General features: G+C 40.3%; 1 protein-coding gene across 2 annotated transcripts in view; it reads left to right on the plus strand.

Moving 5' to 3' along the window:
* RABGAP1L (RAB GTPase activating protein 1 like) overlaps positions 1–16,310 on the plus strand; it is a 680,962-nt gene that overhangs the window by 66,636 nt on the left and 598,016 nt on the right. For both annotated transcript variants that reach the window (XM_036756235.1, XM_036756234.1), the window contains exons 4-6: positions 6,600–6,810; positions 8,990–9,164; positions 14,235–14,392. In XM_036756235.1, the coding sequence (XP_036612130.1) occupies positions 6,600–6,810; positions 8,990–9,164; positions 14,235–14,392 (544 nt within the window). The remainder of the gene's footprint in view (positions 1–6,599; positions 6,811–8,989; positions 9,165–14,234; positions 14,393–16,310) is intronic.

The following is a 16,310-nucleotide window of genomic DNA, read 5'->3' on the forward strand; positions in this document are numbered from 1 at the left end:
CTGATGTTTGAGTAACAATTTTAGATATCCAGTGCTATGGGCTAGGTTTCAGGAAATGCAAAACAAAAAGAATACACAGTCTCCATTTGCATGGGATTCATAATCTACCTTGGAAGACTAAACTATAACACATGAAATGATTATAATAGAATTAAGTGCAAAAAAATGTGTTGTATTGACCAGGTGTAAGAATTCCAGAAAGAGGGAATGCCATTGTGGATCATGAAGGTCTTACATGGTGGTGGAAGTTCTTGAGCTAGGGCAAGATTTTGATAACTAGATTTCCATAATTTAGATCAGGGCTGTCCAACCTTAGGTTTTTATTGAAACAATAGACAGTATATTTTGATTTGCCATTTTAGTGAGAGCTCTGCGGTAGCTCAGCTTTGTTTACTAAAGCATTTATATCAATTTTTATGCTTGTAGGCCAGCCACGTAAATCATACTGCGGGCTGCATGTGGCCCTCAGGCCGCATTTCGGACAGCCCTGATTTAGATAATTAGAATGCCCACATTGGAGCAAAAGCTTGAAAGGTAGTTAGGTAACTACTTACCTATCTTGAAACAGCATAATCTCTGTGTAATTAAAGTTGCAAGGTTAATAAAAGGGCAATGGAGAGATTTATGGAGGGTTTAAATAAAGATGCAGCATATTACCATTGATCAGCTGTATGCAAGAGGTGGTATTAGAGATTTCTTTGAAGAAATATCTTATTGAAAAAGCTTGATCATGTGGCTTGATTTAGTGATAACAGATGGGTAGCCTGAGTGCCTGAGTAGCCTGAGTACCTTTAAAAGATATGAAGACCTAGAAAATGGCTTTCCGTATGCCTGCTGATAGATCTTGTGTGGAGGACTTGTGGAAAAACTTTGGCAGAAATCACAAAGAATGAAAGGCATGGATGAGTTGCCATTTGTACTATTAGCAAGGATTCTAACATGGATATAAGTCTGTGGGGGTCACATGGTAGTTCTGCCTTCTTTTGCCAGCTTCCATTCCTCTGCGTCCTCTCTCTCCCCAGCAGTAATTTGTGCCACCAGACAGTATCACTTGTAGTACAGACGTCCGCGGTCCCTGTTATAACTTTGTAGTGCTGTCTCCAGGGTTCTTGTACTTAGCAGACTTGCAGAGGCATTTGATCCACGGAGGTTGGTGTTGATGATAGTGGGTTTGGTGAATAGAAACATGCAATAAAAATGATTAGTTACGGATGAATTGGGCAGCTAGGTAGGAGAGCGGAAAGGGGTTTGGGCCTATAGTCAAGAAGGCTTGGGTACAGATCGAACCTCAGATGCTCAGCAGCTGTGTGACTGGGCAGATCACTTCACATCCCACAAACTCCACTACATATTAGGGGCAAAAATATCATCTCCCTTCTGCGCCTGTGGGATGAAACGAGATGATTGTAAAGCAGTTTGCAAACCTCAGAGCGCTCTGTGAATTCTAGCTATTTGTTGTTGTTCTTGATGTGATTATTATTACATCTCAGAGCCCATAGGCAGTCTTCAGAGTTTAATGAGTAGGGAGGTGATGGGGTCAGCCTTGTGCAGCTGTGTGGAGAGTGGATTCTAGTGCGGAAAAGCAATATGGGGAGAACAATTAGGAAGCTGTTGCAGTAGTCTGGATGAGAGATGATGAGGGCCTGGACCAGGATGGTGGCTATGTGAACAGAGAGGAGGTAATGGATGTGAGAGATTGGTGGAAGTAGAGAAGACAATATATGGCACCAGATATGGGATGGGAGGGTGAGGGGTTGAGGATGATACAAAAGTTGTGAACTTAGATGTGTTAGGAGTATGATGCTCAAAGTTGGCATGTTCAGAAGGGGTGGTTTTTGGGGAGAAAGGTCACATGATGAAATCAGCAGTGAAGGAAGCAATCTGCTGGTGCTCGTTCATTCTATGCAAAGTCCTCTGTCCCATTCAGAAAGAAAAAGGAGAGGCAGGGTAGCAACTTACTCTGGGGCACCAGCCATAGAAATTAAGTGCAGGGTGCGGGATGCTGGTGTTGGTGGAGTTTTGTCTGTGCAGCTGCTTGGGTGGAGGTTAGCCTATATAACTCTGAGAAACTGGTCTGAGACAACAGTCAGGAGGAGGCCAGCAGTTTGAGGGGCAGGAGTTGAGCAATAATGTTCAATGGGTGGATAGGAGCACAGGAAAGTCTTCATATGGAAGTTGTTGCTTGAGCGGTGAAGAGAGGAATTCTGTGGGGATGAGGAGAGAATACACTTGGGCATGGGGTATGGCATATTTGATGGGATCACAGAGTGCAGGAGAGGGAGTAATGTCTAGTGTGGCTGGAAAGATGGATTGGGGCTAGACTGTGAAGGGATTTAGAAGCTAAACAGAGGAGTTTATGTTTGATCTTAGAGGTAATAGGGAGCCCCTAGAGTTGATTGAGTAGGGGAGTCATATAGTCATATTTAAGGAAAATTATTTGGTAAACATTCAGGGCTCTCTTTTCTGATTACAACCAACCTTTCCAGCCTAGTTTCCTGAGCCCCATGGACACACTGTCCATTGCAGTGCTTGTATTACTATCTCCCACCCACCTCTGTACTCATACAAAGTATACTCTGGGCCTGCGATGCATGCCCTCGTTTTTTCTACCTGTGGACATCCTTCTCTTTCCTTGTGACTTAACTTGGGTGCTGTTTCCTCAATGAAATTTTCCCAGGTTCTTTGAATGTGTTCTCTCCCTTGTCAACATTCCCCAGAACTATGATCCTCAAACTTTTTTTTGATCATATACCTCTATCAAGAATTTTTTTCCTACTACTTATGCCAAGGGTGGAGAATTGGAGGATTTTACTGATGGGCAGCTGCTTGTGTCATGAGTTAGGTTGTAATTCTCTGGAGAGACTGACATTTGGATCTGGCTCAGAAGGAAGGAAGGTTGGGGACTTACCCATTTGGAGGGAGGGAGTAGAGTGTGAAGGGTAAGTATGGTTGTGTTGGAAACAATCTCTGTGATTGGCTACCTTGGCAGGATGGGATGCAGCCCATCTTCCTGCCCTATCCAAATTGGGAATCATACTATGGCTTCCCAGGTGGCCCCCGTTTTGGAAACCACTGGTCTTTGTCTCAGTATCTGCTTTGTACTGTCACCTCATGTTCTGCTCACTAGTGTATAAATTGTATTTTCCAACCCCCTATTTGATTGTAAATCCTTTCATAGCAGGTTCTGTAGTTTTTCATAGTCATATTTCTAGCACTTAGCATAGTGCTTTGCACATCATGAATGCTTAATAAATGTGTATTGACTTGCCCACTTCTTAGCCATAGAGCCCATTATGTATAGAGCGTAGAGCAGCCACACACTTGGACTAGTTGTCTAGAAAAGCCATGAATATGGTGAACTCTTTAGGTGTGAACTTTAGTGAAATGAAGTAGACATGAGGGTTTTAAAAAAGACCCAATATAGTGAGTTGATTCACTGGATAGAATAAAGAAGCCCTTGCTTATACTTGGCAGTAGTTACAAAAGCCAAGCTCAGGCAGTGCCAAAGCTGATAAGCTTGGAGCAGAAGAAGCAAAAAGAGAGAGGGAGGGATAAAAGGAGGAGAAGTAAAGAGGAAAGAGCATAAACAGGAAGTGATCGAGAGAAGCAGGTCTATCTGACAAGGACAAGGAGAATCAGACTGAGCAGGACAGGCATGGCCAAATGGGAGGAGGGAGGAGGGAGCATTTAGGATGCATCCGTGTACAAATTAATGGAACTCTTAAGGGCATTACTTTGTGAAAACATGGTATAGCCATGGCTATTAAGAGAAATGACTTTGAGTCTTCAACAGGAGAAAGTATGTTTGTTTTACTAAGGCAGGGAAGTTTTGGCTAGATTTCCATCAAGATGTGTTTAAAGTTTTTTTTTTTTTTGATGGTTAATTTTTAATTACCTCTTTCCCCTTTGCTTTTGCTCTCTCACTCTATTTTCTCTCTTTACTTCCTGGCCTTGGTATCCATCTTTCTCTATTCACCTCTCCAAAATGTGCAGCATCAATGAGGTATTTATATGTGTATTTGAAAATACTGCTTGACAGTGGGGATATACAGTGTGAGATTTTCTTTGTATCTTCTCCAGTGCCCATCACATTATGCTGCACATAGGAATTTGATAAATGCCAGTTGAATTATAAGTGAATAATATTATAACCACTTCTACTATCAGCTGTCTTTCTTTTCCATTTCTTTGTCTTTCTGTCCACACAGACACTCCTTTCCCCCTCTATCCCTTTAATATGCGAGCCTGGGTGGGGGCACACACACACACACACACACACAAACATACACACACAAACACACACACGTTTCTGTATGACAAGGATGAGCAAGAAAAAGCATAGGTATGAGTCAGGTTGTTTGGGGAACCACACACACAAGTGATAAAAATAGTTTACATGCTGAGAGCTCCATCTGGCTTGCATGCAATCTTTTTCTTATACTGATATTCTTTCCCAGTATACAACTGCCTCTTTATTTCTTACTGTAGATAGATATGAAATATAGAATTTGAGATTGTAATTTATGTAAATTCCATAAGACATCTAAAGCAGATAAATTCAAAATGTTTTTTTTAAAAAGTTTTGCATAAGAAACACCTTTCTGTTTCAGTTTCGATTTGCAAGAATAAGATCCTTCTCTGTATTGACTGTCTACCAGTGCTAGATGTTTGATTAATACATGCTTTTCTTTTCTCTTAAATTCTTCAAACATTTATTATATACCTACTATGAGCTAGGCACTGGAGACCCAGTGATAAAAGGAGACACAGTTTGTTCCTGGTGAGTCTGGGCAAGGTAAAGCAGGCTACATAGCATCTATTAGGCTCTTATTATGTGCCAGGCACTATAACTGTTTGGGAATACAAAAGAAAAAAACAAGCAAAAAGAAGGATAGGTCCTGTTGTAAGCAGCTTACATTCTACTGGGGGAGGAGAAAACATAAAAGGAGGTTCTCTCAGGAGGGGAGAAAATCTAGCCCTGAGAAGGCATGATGTTGAAGGCTATAGGGTCAGATGCAGAGCTCGAAGGGGAATGAAGCATGGCCAACCTGGACCAATTCATAAAATAGAGGGCCCTGGTTGGAACTCGTCAATGGGAGTTGGGGGGTTGACATGCTGCAAAGATTTTCCAGGGTGAGAGGGCCCTAGGGGATCTTGAGGGAAGTTCCCGTGCGAGAAGATAGCTGAGTCAATAGTAGTAAAGTCTAGGAGAGTCAGATGTAGAAACAAGAGGGAACTGAAGCCAGCCCAGTGTCAGAGATGGAAGCCCAGGACTGAAATGTAATGAATTATGTATAGTCCAGAAAATTCAGTAAAAGTAATACTTGAAATAGGATTAAAAGGATATTATTTACTAAGAATTGATACTGTAACCTTTACCTCTGTATTGATGAAGGCAGCAATTCTGGGTCAGAAAGAGGTCCTTCTCCCAGGAAACTGAGAATTTCATCAAACCTTAGTAATACTAATCCTTGTAGGCTGGATTTTTATGCCTCAGGCAACAAGGAAGTTCAATCCCTAGTTTTCAAAGCCAACCAAATCCCTAGAATAGCCTCTTCATTTCCTTGAAAGGAAACTAAATCAGTTCAAGCAAAACAAATGTTATTCCTACCACACAGTTCTTACCCTTAAAGAGCTTATAATAATGGAGAGAAACATGTATACAGATAACTATGAGACAATGAAATAAATGCTGCATAGGAGAGATCAAAACAAAGTACCATGAGAAATGTGAGGCATGGTAAGACATGCATAAAGAGCATGAACAGCATGAAGGGTGGAATGGAGTTGGGAGACCCTGAGAGGCAAGGGCACCAAGGAGGAAGTTCTCAACAATAGTTCAGATAGGAGTCATGAAGGCCCAAGTTCGTATGGTAACAGTAGGCGTGGAAAGGATGGGCCTGATGTGAGAGAGGTGACAGAAGTAGAGTCAAGAAGGGATGTGGGTGATAAGGAAGAGGGAAGAGTAAAAGATGATTTTGAAGATTTTAGTAGTCTGTTTTTGGTGGGCTGAAGATGATGTTACCATCGACAGAAACAAGAGAGTTATGCTCAGAAGTAGGTTTTGTTTATAGGATCATGGTTTTTTTTTTTTAAATTGGATTTCATCCAGGCGGTGGCCTGGAGGCCTCAGATTCTCTACCCCTGGTGTAGGCAGTCCCTGGTGAGGAGTATCTTTTCTGCAGTTTTTAAAGTATTTAAAGTATTATTGCCTGGGGCAATGAGAGGGTAAATGACTTTCACAAGCTAATAAGTATCAGGGGAGGATATTGAACCACAAGGTCTTCCTGACTCCAAGGCCAGCTTTCTATCTACTATGCCATGTTGTCTCTCGGAATCATAGGTGCTTAATAAATACCTCTTGACTGATTGATTTTTAGAGGGACTAAAACCATTTAGTTAACTCCCTACATTTTACAGATGAATGAATTGAAGCCCAAAGAGGTTGTGACTTTCTCAGGGTCACATTAGTAGTATTTAGAAGAGGCAAGATTTGAATCCAAGTCCTCTGACACCAAATACAGTCATTTCATCACCAAATGTAATGATTTTGGGGGGAGCAGTATGCATATCCTTGTTCTATTTTTTTTTCTTTTTAGAAGTTTCCAGTCTCAGACCGCCTTCTCCCAGTGAACCGCCAGAGGAAGATAGTGTATTATTTAATAAACTGACTTACTTAGGATGTATGAAAGTTTCTTCTCCTCGAAATGAAGTAGAAGCTTTACGAGCAATGGCAACCATGAAATCTTCAAGCCAGTTTCCCTTCCCTGTCACACTCTATGTGCCAAATGTTCCAGAAGGCTATGTAAGGTAAGTTTTAACTGTTTCCACACTCAAGAAAGACATGAACTTCAGTTGAATTTTATCAATTAATTTATTTCCTACTTTTAATTCAGTTTTATTTTTAGCTCCAAATTCTTCCTCCCTCACTTTCCCCTTTCCCACCTTGAGAAAGTAAGGAAAACAAAAGTTATTACAAACATGTATAGTTGAGCAAAACATATTGTCAGCATTAGCTATGTCTAAAAAAATGCTCTCGAGTCAATTTTAAAAAAAATCCCACATAAGATTGCCTTTGAATTCAGTTATTTTATTTGTGCATATAAAATGAAGGTACAGGTTTGTTTTAAACTCTTGCTTCCTGTTTGCTAAGTATAATTAGAAATGAATTGATAATTTATGAAATTATGAAATGGGGGCAGACATGCCCAGTTCTATGGGTACTCATTGGGAAAGACCATGACTGGCATTAGGAAATGGGATGGCAGTCACATTTTAATTAAAGATGGAGGTTATGGGGGCAAAAAGCCCATAAGGGCAGAGACAAATGATGAAAAGTGATCCAGAGGAAGACAGTGGCCACATGGGGGCAGGAAATAGGATGGTGAAGGGAAGCTGACAGCCTGGGAAAGAGGAAGGGGATGGGGAGGATCACTGAGAGGATCACTCACATCACTGTGGGTTAGGATTGGGAGCATTCAGCAGCATGGAACCGATGGGAGAGAGGTCTCATTTTTATTTCATTTTTTTGATGAACAGACCAGCTCCTGTCTGTGCCATTTTGGGATTAGTTCATTGATGTTCAGATCATCTCAGAGTTATCAGTAAAACTTCAAAGTCTTCATCTCACGTTTTTTGAGGTTCTGCTGTGGAGGTCTGGAATTTACGTATCACAGGACCAGAACCATGACAAATACCACCTAGATGGTTGCCCCTGATTTCTGCACATATTACCAGGATGTGAATTTTAGTTAATATATGATCAATTTGTAAATTATGCTCCTTTGATCTTTGGGAAGGTTTGTATGTGACTTCCAGGTTCCCCTTTGCAATTTTACTTCCTGCTATTTGCCTCTTTATACTGGTTACTTATAACTTACCATACTGACTAGAAGGGGAGGAGGTGATCAGGAGGTCCAGAAGAAGTACAATTTTAATACAAGGAGGCTTTATTATCTAACTAGGTTTGGATGTTTAGGTGGAAAACAAAAGGAGGAGACACTAGCTCTCTCCCTTCCTTCCCTCCTTTCTTTCCTTCCTTTGAAATTTTAAAGTGGGGGGGGGGGGAGTGGCTACTCACTATTCCCAGACCACACCTTCCTCTTTCCATTGGTGCTGGGGCATGATTTTCCCTTAGTTCGAGCCTCTGTTCTGCACTTTACTTTGCAGGCTGAGCTCCACTGAGATGTTTACATTCTAAGCCACTTGAACCTCACAACCCTAGACTGATGGAATCATTTGTAAGCAAGATCCTGAGTCAAATGTTTTCTTTGCTTTTGCTTTTAGGAGCTTATGAGAGTGAATTATAAAATCAAAAGCATAAGATTCATAACTCAGTATGCTCAACCCTCTGCTAGGGAAAGAAAAACCTCACCATTTGGGAGGGAAGGTTAAACTTCTGACATGTTATGGTTCTGTCTTTACCAGACTAAGTCACTGGTGTCCTCCACTGCATTTTTCCTGTGCCAGTGAGTAGATGTGAGTAACAGATCACTTATGACCAGTATCGTTTGTAGTAGACAAAAAATTAGGAAATAGAAACTTGAAGAAATAGAACAAATGGCTAACATTTATGGTTATAAAGTTTACCAAGCTCTTTACATCTAATATCTCATTTGGTGACATGGTTAGTGATTGTTCGTGAAAGACAACAAGGGAGTTAAATCTTGGCTGTGGATTTGTTGATCCCAAGGAGCATCTATTGATAGTAATCTTTGTCCATTCCAGCCACTAGTTTTTTATTAGAAAGTGGTGGCCTAGTGTTGTGGTTTTAATGTACCATCACGAGCTTGTGGCCTTATGTTGATAATTTATAAACTGCCCATAGCTAATGGGATCTAAGTCCAGTTGTTGTGCCTAAGCCTGAATTTATTTCAAAGCTCTTTTGAGCCCTGAATGGGGACAGCCCTTCTTTCTAATTGCAATCCTAAAGTAAGAAATGAGCAATGAAAAACACATTTTGGGTTCTTTGGTCATCTTTGTTTTGCAGAATAATAAACCAATCCAGCAATGTGGAAATCGCCTCATTCCCTATCTACAAAATACTGTTTTGTGCACGTGGCCATGATGGGACAACAGAAAGCGATTGCTTCGCATTTACAGAGAGTTCTCGTGGGACAGAAGACTTTCAGATACACATTTTCTCCTGTGAGATTCAGGAGGCTGTAAGTATCATTGTATCCCAGTGATCTACTATAGTAAGAAAGGTAATTAAAACAATATTAATAGGACCTACATCTTTGTTAATTAGTGTTGGGACAGGACTGTACCTGCGCTCCACTCCTATTCCGTGATGAGTAAAACTCCCTGTACTGGTGTAGGTGGGCACCTTCTCCACAACTTGCAGACCTGGAGAGCTGCGTAGAGCAGGGGTTCTCTCATTTTGTGGTCACGGGACCCCTTTCCACTCTTTAAAATTATTGAGGACTCCCCTATCCCAACCAAAGTTCTTTTGTTTATGTGGGTTATGTGTGTCGATATTTACCATATTATAAATTATATATTATGTTAGTGTTATTATGAAAATAATCTTGACCTCTCATACGCCTGGAAAGGGTCTCAGGGACCCTCAAGATCACACTTTGAGAACTGCCGGCCTCGATCACCAAGAAGTTAAATGGCTCTTCTAGGATCACACAGCCATTATGTGTTAGAAGAGAGACTTAAAACTCAGGTCTTTGTGTCTCCAGGGTCAGTACATCATAGTGTATATGTGCACATATATTAACATATAACATTAGGATTTGAATAGATTGCTTAAGAGGAAGTCATGATTTGTGGTTGCATGGAGCCACATGGAGAGAGCTGAATCATAGGGAGTGCCTATCTTAGTGCAGACTTAAACCAGTTTCATTTAGCAGCATTAGGGGAAGAAGGGAATAAGCATTTGTATGGCGCCTGCTGTGTGCCAGGCTTTCTGTTGAGCACTTTTTTAAAAACAAATATTATCTCTGATCCTTTTAAAAATCATGGGAGTTAGGTGCTCTTATTATTTTCTTTTTACATATGAGTAAACTGAGTCAAGCAGAGGTTAAAGTGACCTGCCCAGGGTCACACAGCTGGTAAGTGCCTGATGATAGATTCAGACTCAGGTTTTCTGACTCCAGGCTCTGTGCTCTATCTACCACCAGTTGCTTGGTGAATTACAATTTAGCACTATGTTGTGGAGAAGTCAAAGAGCATGAAGTTTTTTTTTCCTTATACTTTTTTATACTGTCAAAAGAAAGGAGTAGTATCTGTCATTATTCTTAATTAAAGGATTGTTAAAAACAACTTTAAAAAATTCACATAATAGCAGTTGCTCTATGTAAAATTGGTTAACCTTGGAATAGTGTTTATTTTACAGGTTTGTAGTTTTTGTTTTTATTTTGTTTCTAACCAGTGCTTATTTGTCAAGTGAGATAACCAAAAAAATTTAGTAATTAACGCTTAATGTGAAGGATTTTTGAACTACTAGCCAGTTTCTCCTACCAATCAATCAACCATTTAACCAGTAAATGTTTATTAAGCTCCTACTATGTTCCAGGCACTGTCCTAAATTTTGAGGATATATAGAAAGGTGTACATCAGTCAGTCCCTGCTCTTGAGGAGCTCACAGTTTAATGAGAGAAGAGATCACATAAAAGAAGCTGAGAAGTGAGGAGGAGAGAAGGCAAGGCTGTCACTGGTGCAGGGATATGGTGAAGTCCTGCAGCCAGTGAGGGAAACGAGCTGAGGATTATTTCATTTGGCAGAATGATGAGTTTCTGGAGATTATGAAGCCCAAGAAAGCAGCTAGGTGGGAAATGATGAGAATTCCCAGAGAGTCCTTTGAAAATGATGGAGGATCATCCTCCTCATAGGAGGGAAGTCTCCAACAAGTGACTCGCCTGGTGTCACATAGTATGTGTCAGAGGTAGGACTTGAACCCACATCTTCCTAGTTTTGAGGCTAGCTCTCTGAACTTTATGTCATGACATCTTAAAAGATGTAGAAAGCAGTTATCAAAGGGGAGGAGTGGGGAGGGAGAGAGAGGGAGAGGGGGAGAGACAGAGAGAGACAGAGAGAGAGAGAGACAGAGAGAGAGAACGAAAACTACTTCTGATCCTTACACACTCCGTAATTAGAAGTGAGGAAAAAGACTTTTTATTTCAAATTTGGCAGCTGTTGCTTTTATACCTGTTTGATTTTTGGATTCCTGGAGCCTACTTGCATTGAAATGGATTTAGCAAAATGGGAAAAGTTTGTTGCTTGAAGTCTCAGAGACTGTTGAAGAAGGAAATTAAAGGGATGTGTTTCTTACTATTTTATGTAATTGTGATGTATATAATGTTTGTAATTTGGGGAACCTTTATGTCTGCTCTATTCTTCTTTTAGTCATTTTGGAAACAGTGTATAACTTCATTTCCAAAAGTACATTGTATGGTGCAGATTGTTAAAAGGAAGTCTGCTTGTATTGTGCAGCACTTGTGGCTTTAACCTCTAATGTAAAATTCTCTGTGTTGGAAGTAGGAAGAAGCATCGATTAGTGTTTATTAAGTAGTTCCTGAGCTTTATTGTAGGTATCACACAATGTTAGAGCTGGAGGGGACCTTAGGGTGTCCATTTCCTTCATTTTATAAGTGAAGAAACTGAGGGCAAAGGAATTTGTGACTTACCCAAAGGGACAGCAAAGATATTGGCAAAGTAGGGACTACCATGCTCCCACCTGTGGGCATCTTTCAAGTCTTGGGCAGTTCTGACTCCCTTGTTTTTTCTATATTCTCATTTGGTCCCTCATCACCTGTTATGGGTTCAGTTCAATTTTCATCTATTTCAAAATGACTCAGAAATAAACAAACAAGTATGTATATGTGCGTCTGTTTATATCTATCTGTCTGTCTGTCTAATTTCCCTAGTTTTTCTTCTGAGCTCAAGTCTCTCATTTCCATCTACCTGTTAGACCTTTTGAATTGGGTATCCTAGATGCATCCCAAACTCAGTTTGTCTAAAACAGAGCTTACCTTTCCTCCCTCCTCAGAGTCTGCCCTTTTCTGAAGTTTCTTATTGCTTTTGTGAGCACCGCCCACCTTTTAGTCAGCCAGGTTCATAACGAGGTCCTCATCCTTGACGCCTCACTCTTTCTTACCTTGCATACCCAGTTTTACTGTTGCTTACGTATCACTGCATCTCAATCTTTTTCTCTTCCCCTGTGCCTAGAATGTACCTTCTCCTTACCTCCACATTTTAGAATTTCTGATTTCCTTAAAAACCCAGCTCAAATGCCATCTTGTACTGGTCTCTCTGTCTGCTAATGCTTTTCCTGCCAAGGCTTCCATCTGTCTGCTTTGTATGTGTCCTGTGCACACACACACAAATGCACACTTTTTACATGCATAAATAAATATACATACATATATACATATATACACACACACACACACACACACACACACACACACATAGTCACACACATTTTCTTCTGTGTTAGAATGTAAGCTCTTTGAAGGCAGCTACTGTGTTTTTGCTTTTTTTTGCATGCTTAGTGCTTAGCACAATGCCTGGTATGTAAGTGCTTGCTGACTGACCAGTTGGCTCGTGTTCTCATTGCCATTGGAATGGGTATCACCAAACGTTTGTTTCTAATTACTTTTGTTTTTTGTATTTTCGCGTTCTTTCACCAAGTTTTCATAGTTTCTAGAGAACAGCAGTTAATAGAATCAAAACTTGCTGTGAGCATGAGTGCTTCTCTGTCTGCTCCAGATTAGCTCCAGCAATACTTTTATCAGCATCACTAACAGCTGCAGCCTCATTGCTGTTTCATTACAAACCTTTGTGAGCAGAACACCCTAAGAGTGGCAGAAAAACGGTCACTGGTGGAGATGGTTCTGGGCCCAGCCCTTTGGCCTTTGTGTTAGAAGTATGTGTGGAGAGCTTGTAAGACATGTTTGACCTAGTCCTGCAAGACCCTCCCAAAGAGCATTTTGAGTGTCTGTGAGAAAGAGAAACCGGATGACTCCCAGTAGAAGTGACTTGATGGAGTTAGAGCTAATCTTTGTGCTAGGGGGATGAAATCTGTGGTCCCTTCTTTACAGTTATAAAGGAATCCAAATAACAACAACAACAGTAACAAACATTTATATCACACGTAATATGTGCCAGACACTGTGCTAAACTCTTTACAATTATTATCTCACTTAATCCTCATAACACCTGGGAGGGAGGTGCTGTTATTATCCTCATTTTACAGAGGAGGAGACTGAGGTAGACAGGTTAAGTGACTTGTCCAGGGTCACACAGCTAGTGTCTGAGGCAGGATTTGAACTCAGGTCTTCCTGACTCCCGGCCTGATGCTCTATCCACTGTGCCACCTAGCTACCTCTAAATGAATCCAGGCAGAGCAAAATACTGGAAAGCACAGGAGAAGTATGCAAGGATGTTACCATTTTTATTAAACATTTTTTCCCCTTTCTACTTTCACTGATGCTTTAAATCTTTTTTTTTTATTTTTCATCATTTGGTACTTGACAATTTGTAAAAAGCCAACTTAAAAATCATATAATAAATGTACTATATTAGCTTTAAAGACTTTTAAGGGTATTTTTAAGAGACTTTAAGCAAAAATTCTCTTGGAATATTATTATTGTCTAGCATAACAAATTTAACTTTTTCTAAAAAGTCTGTAAATTTACGTTTTAAAGTGCTCTAATAAGTAAGAGACACAGAAAGTTTTATGTTAGTATTGAGTAGTATGGAAAGAGGTAGAAGAGCCAAGATGATGTTGCAAAGTAATCTCTAGCTCAGAAATGCTTACTTTTACACTTTATGGTGCTACAAACAAACAGTAAAAGTCTTTGTTAAAAGTCAGAGGAAACTGGAAGATTATTTGTTTTGAGTTATGGGGGGGATGCCGGAGGTTTATGTTTCCTTCAGGATTGCTCAGTGTCCAAGTGAATGAGGAATCTGCCAGTGTTGATGGTGGGCAGGTCTGTGGAGTATCTTGGTGTGCCTTTGGATTTACCCTAGAAAGGAGCCCTTTATGTGAGGTGGAGAGCATTTTGATGATGATCGCATTTAATATTTTAATCCTGTTTTCTACATAAGATTCTACTAGTCGCTCCTCACATATCTGCTGAAATTGTATTTAATTTACCACTTGTACACTTCTGACTTGGAGAAAAAGAAAGACAGGTAGACCTAAGTATTATATGGGGAGGGAGTAGAAAGTAGGTAAAACTTTTGTCTAACAATGGTTCTTCCTTTATTCTTTCATTTAGGTCAGCAGAATTTTATACAGTTTTTGTACAGCATTTAAACGTTCTTCCAGGCAAGTGTCAGATGTAAAGGACTCTGTCGTCCCTACCCCAGACAGTGACGTATTTACCTTCTGTGTCTCTCTGGAGGTCAAAGAAGATGATGGAAAAGGAAACTTCAGGTAAGGATGCCAGGAAATAGAATGAAAATGGCACATGAAGAGGAGATTAGCCAATGCAGAAGTTCCAAAAGCAAAATTGCAGCATAATTCCTTAAAATGGTGGGGAAAATTTGTGGGTTTTTGTGATTTGGTTCTTTCTGAGTAGAGTCCACCCATCTTCTATGTCTTCACATGAAATCCTTTTTTTCAAGGCCCTTTTTGGATCCTGTGTTCTACATAAAGCTTCCTCTGACCTCCTTAACTGAAAATAATTTCCCCTTTTTCAGCATTCTTAGAGTGCTCTTTTTCCTCCTTTGAACACTTTTTCCCTGTATCTCATTAAGCTTCCTAATGCTGAGCCTATGTTGTTCTCTATTTTAACCCTTAGTGCTTAGGATAGTCTTTCATGTATACTAGATTCATAATTGACATAATTTTGGATTGAATAGGTATATATTTCTTTTTAAAATCACCTCTTACCCCCTTTGGCTTCCTGTCTTAGTATCAAATGGCCTTTTTGTGGGTGCCTAGTTTCCTCCTTCCTAGTTAGGAGGAAGCCATGAAAATTACATTTTATGTTTTGTATCTCTTTACTGTTTATTAATCTAATAACAACCTAAGCAAAGAGGACATAATAATAATAGTGATGATGGTGGCGCTAACTAGCCAATATATCCATCACTTGCTGTGTGCCAGGCCCTGCGCTAATAGTACTTTGTAATTAGTATCTCATTTGATTCTCATGGCAGCCCTGAGAGCTAGGTGCTGTTAGCATTCCCGTTTTACAGTTGAGGAAAGGAGGCAGACAGAAGTCAAGCGACTTGACCAGGGTCAAACAGCTCGGAAGTGCCTGAGGCAGGATTTGAATTCAGGTCTTCCTGCTCCAGGCCTGACACTCTTTATCCGCTGCTCCGCCATTGCCTCAGCTGGAGGAATTTTCAGAAACGTTAAAAGGGAGGATGAAACTAATCAGGGGGATCGAGGGCGATCCCTGGTTAGATTTGGCTGACTGTTGTTTGGGCACGTTAAAGAGGAAGCCGTGTCAGCGTATGTGGCTGAAGTCTAAGTGAGCGGTTTCTTGCTTGGTTTCCGCAATGACCCTTGTTTTTACCAGTTAAGAGGCGTAAGGTGTACTGCGTCAAGAAGGTCGGTGGGTAGGTGACGTTGATGAAGGGTGACAGTAGTTACATAGGTATGAAGAATAATTGTAAAAAACACAAAGGGATGGAGGAGTCTGGGTGTGTGGAAAAGTGACTCACCGCTGTATTTTCCTTTGTTAAGCGTGGAATAAATCTCCTTGTTCCAAGCAAATATACAGTGATATCGTTGGGTAGCATTTTGTTTTAGAACCAGACATTTATTGCATTCTTGATGAGTGAATATGAGAACTATCAATGTTATTCTGTGAGTGAGCAGAAGAGAGAACCCAGTTCATAAGTATAGACCGCATGGGACTTAACTGCTGACACACTAACCGTACTCCATTTGGTAAAGTTTTTACTATTTTTCTCTTGTTTTGAGTTGTTTTCTTTCCTGAATCTCTGGATGCAGGTATGGTAAGAAATCCTCATTTTTGTGGAGCACATTGAAGTTTGTAAAGCATTTTCTTCACAATGACCCTGTAAGTTAGGTTGTGCAAATAATGAATGTCTTGAAAGTCTTATTAGCTATTAAAGTGCAACACTGTGCCAAGACTTTTGGGACACCATATTTTACCCCATTTAGCTGATTAGAAAATTGAGGCTCTGAATAGTTAAGTGATTCCTCTATGCTCACCCAGCTAGTGCCTAGTGGGATTGAAACCTAGATCTCCTCTCTTCAAGTTCAGTATGTTTTTGGTGACATTGCTTGCGCCTTCTAACTCAGGTTCAGTCTAGAATTTGACTGCAGCTTTAATTAAGTCCTTTAACCTCTCTTAGCTAAGGGATAAGTTACCAGA

Source organism: Trichosurus vulpecula, chromosome 4 (genome assembly GCF_011100635.1).
Source record: "Trichosurus vulpecula isolate mTriVul1 chromosome 4, mTriVul1.pri, whole genome shotgun sequence".
NCBI classification, from domain to species: domain Eukaryota; kingdom Metazoa; phylum Chordata; class Mammalia; order Diprotodontia; family Phalangeridae; genus Trichosurus; species Trichosurus vulpecula.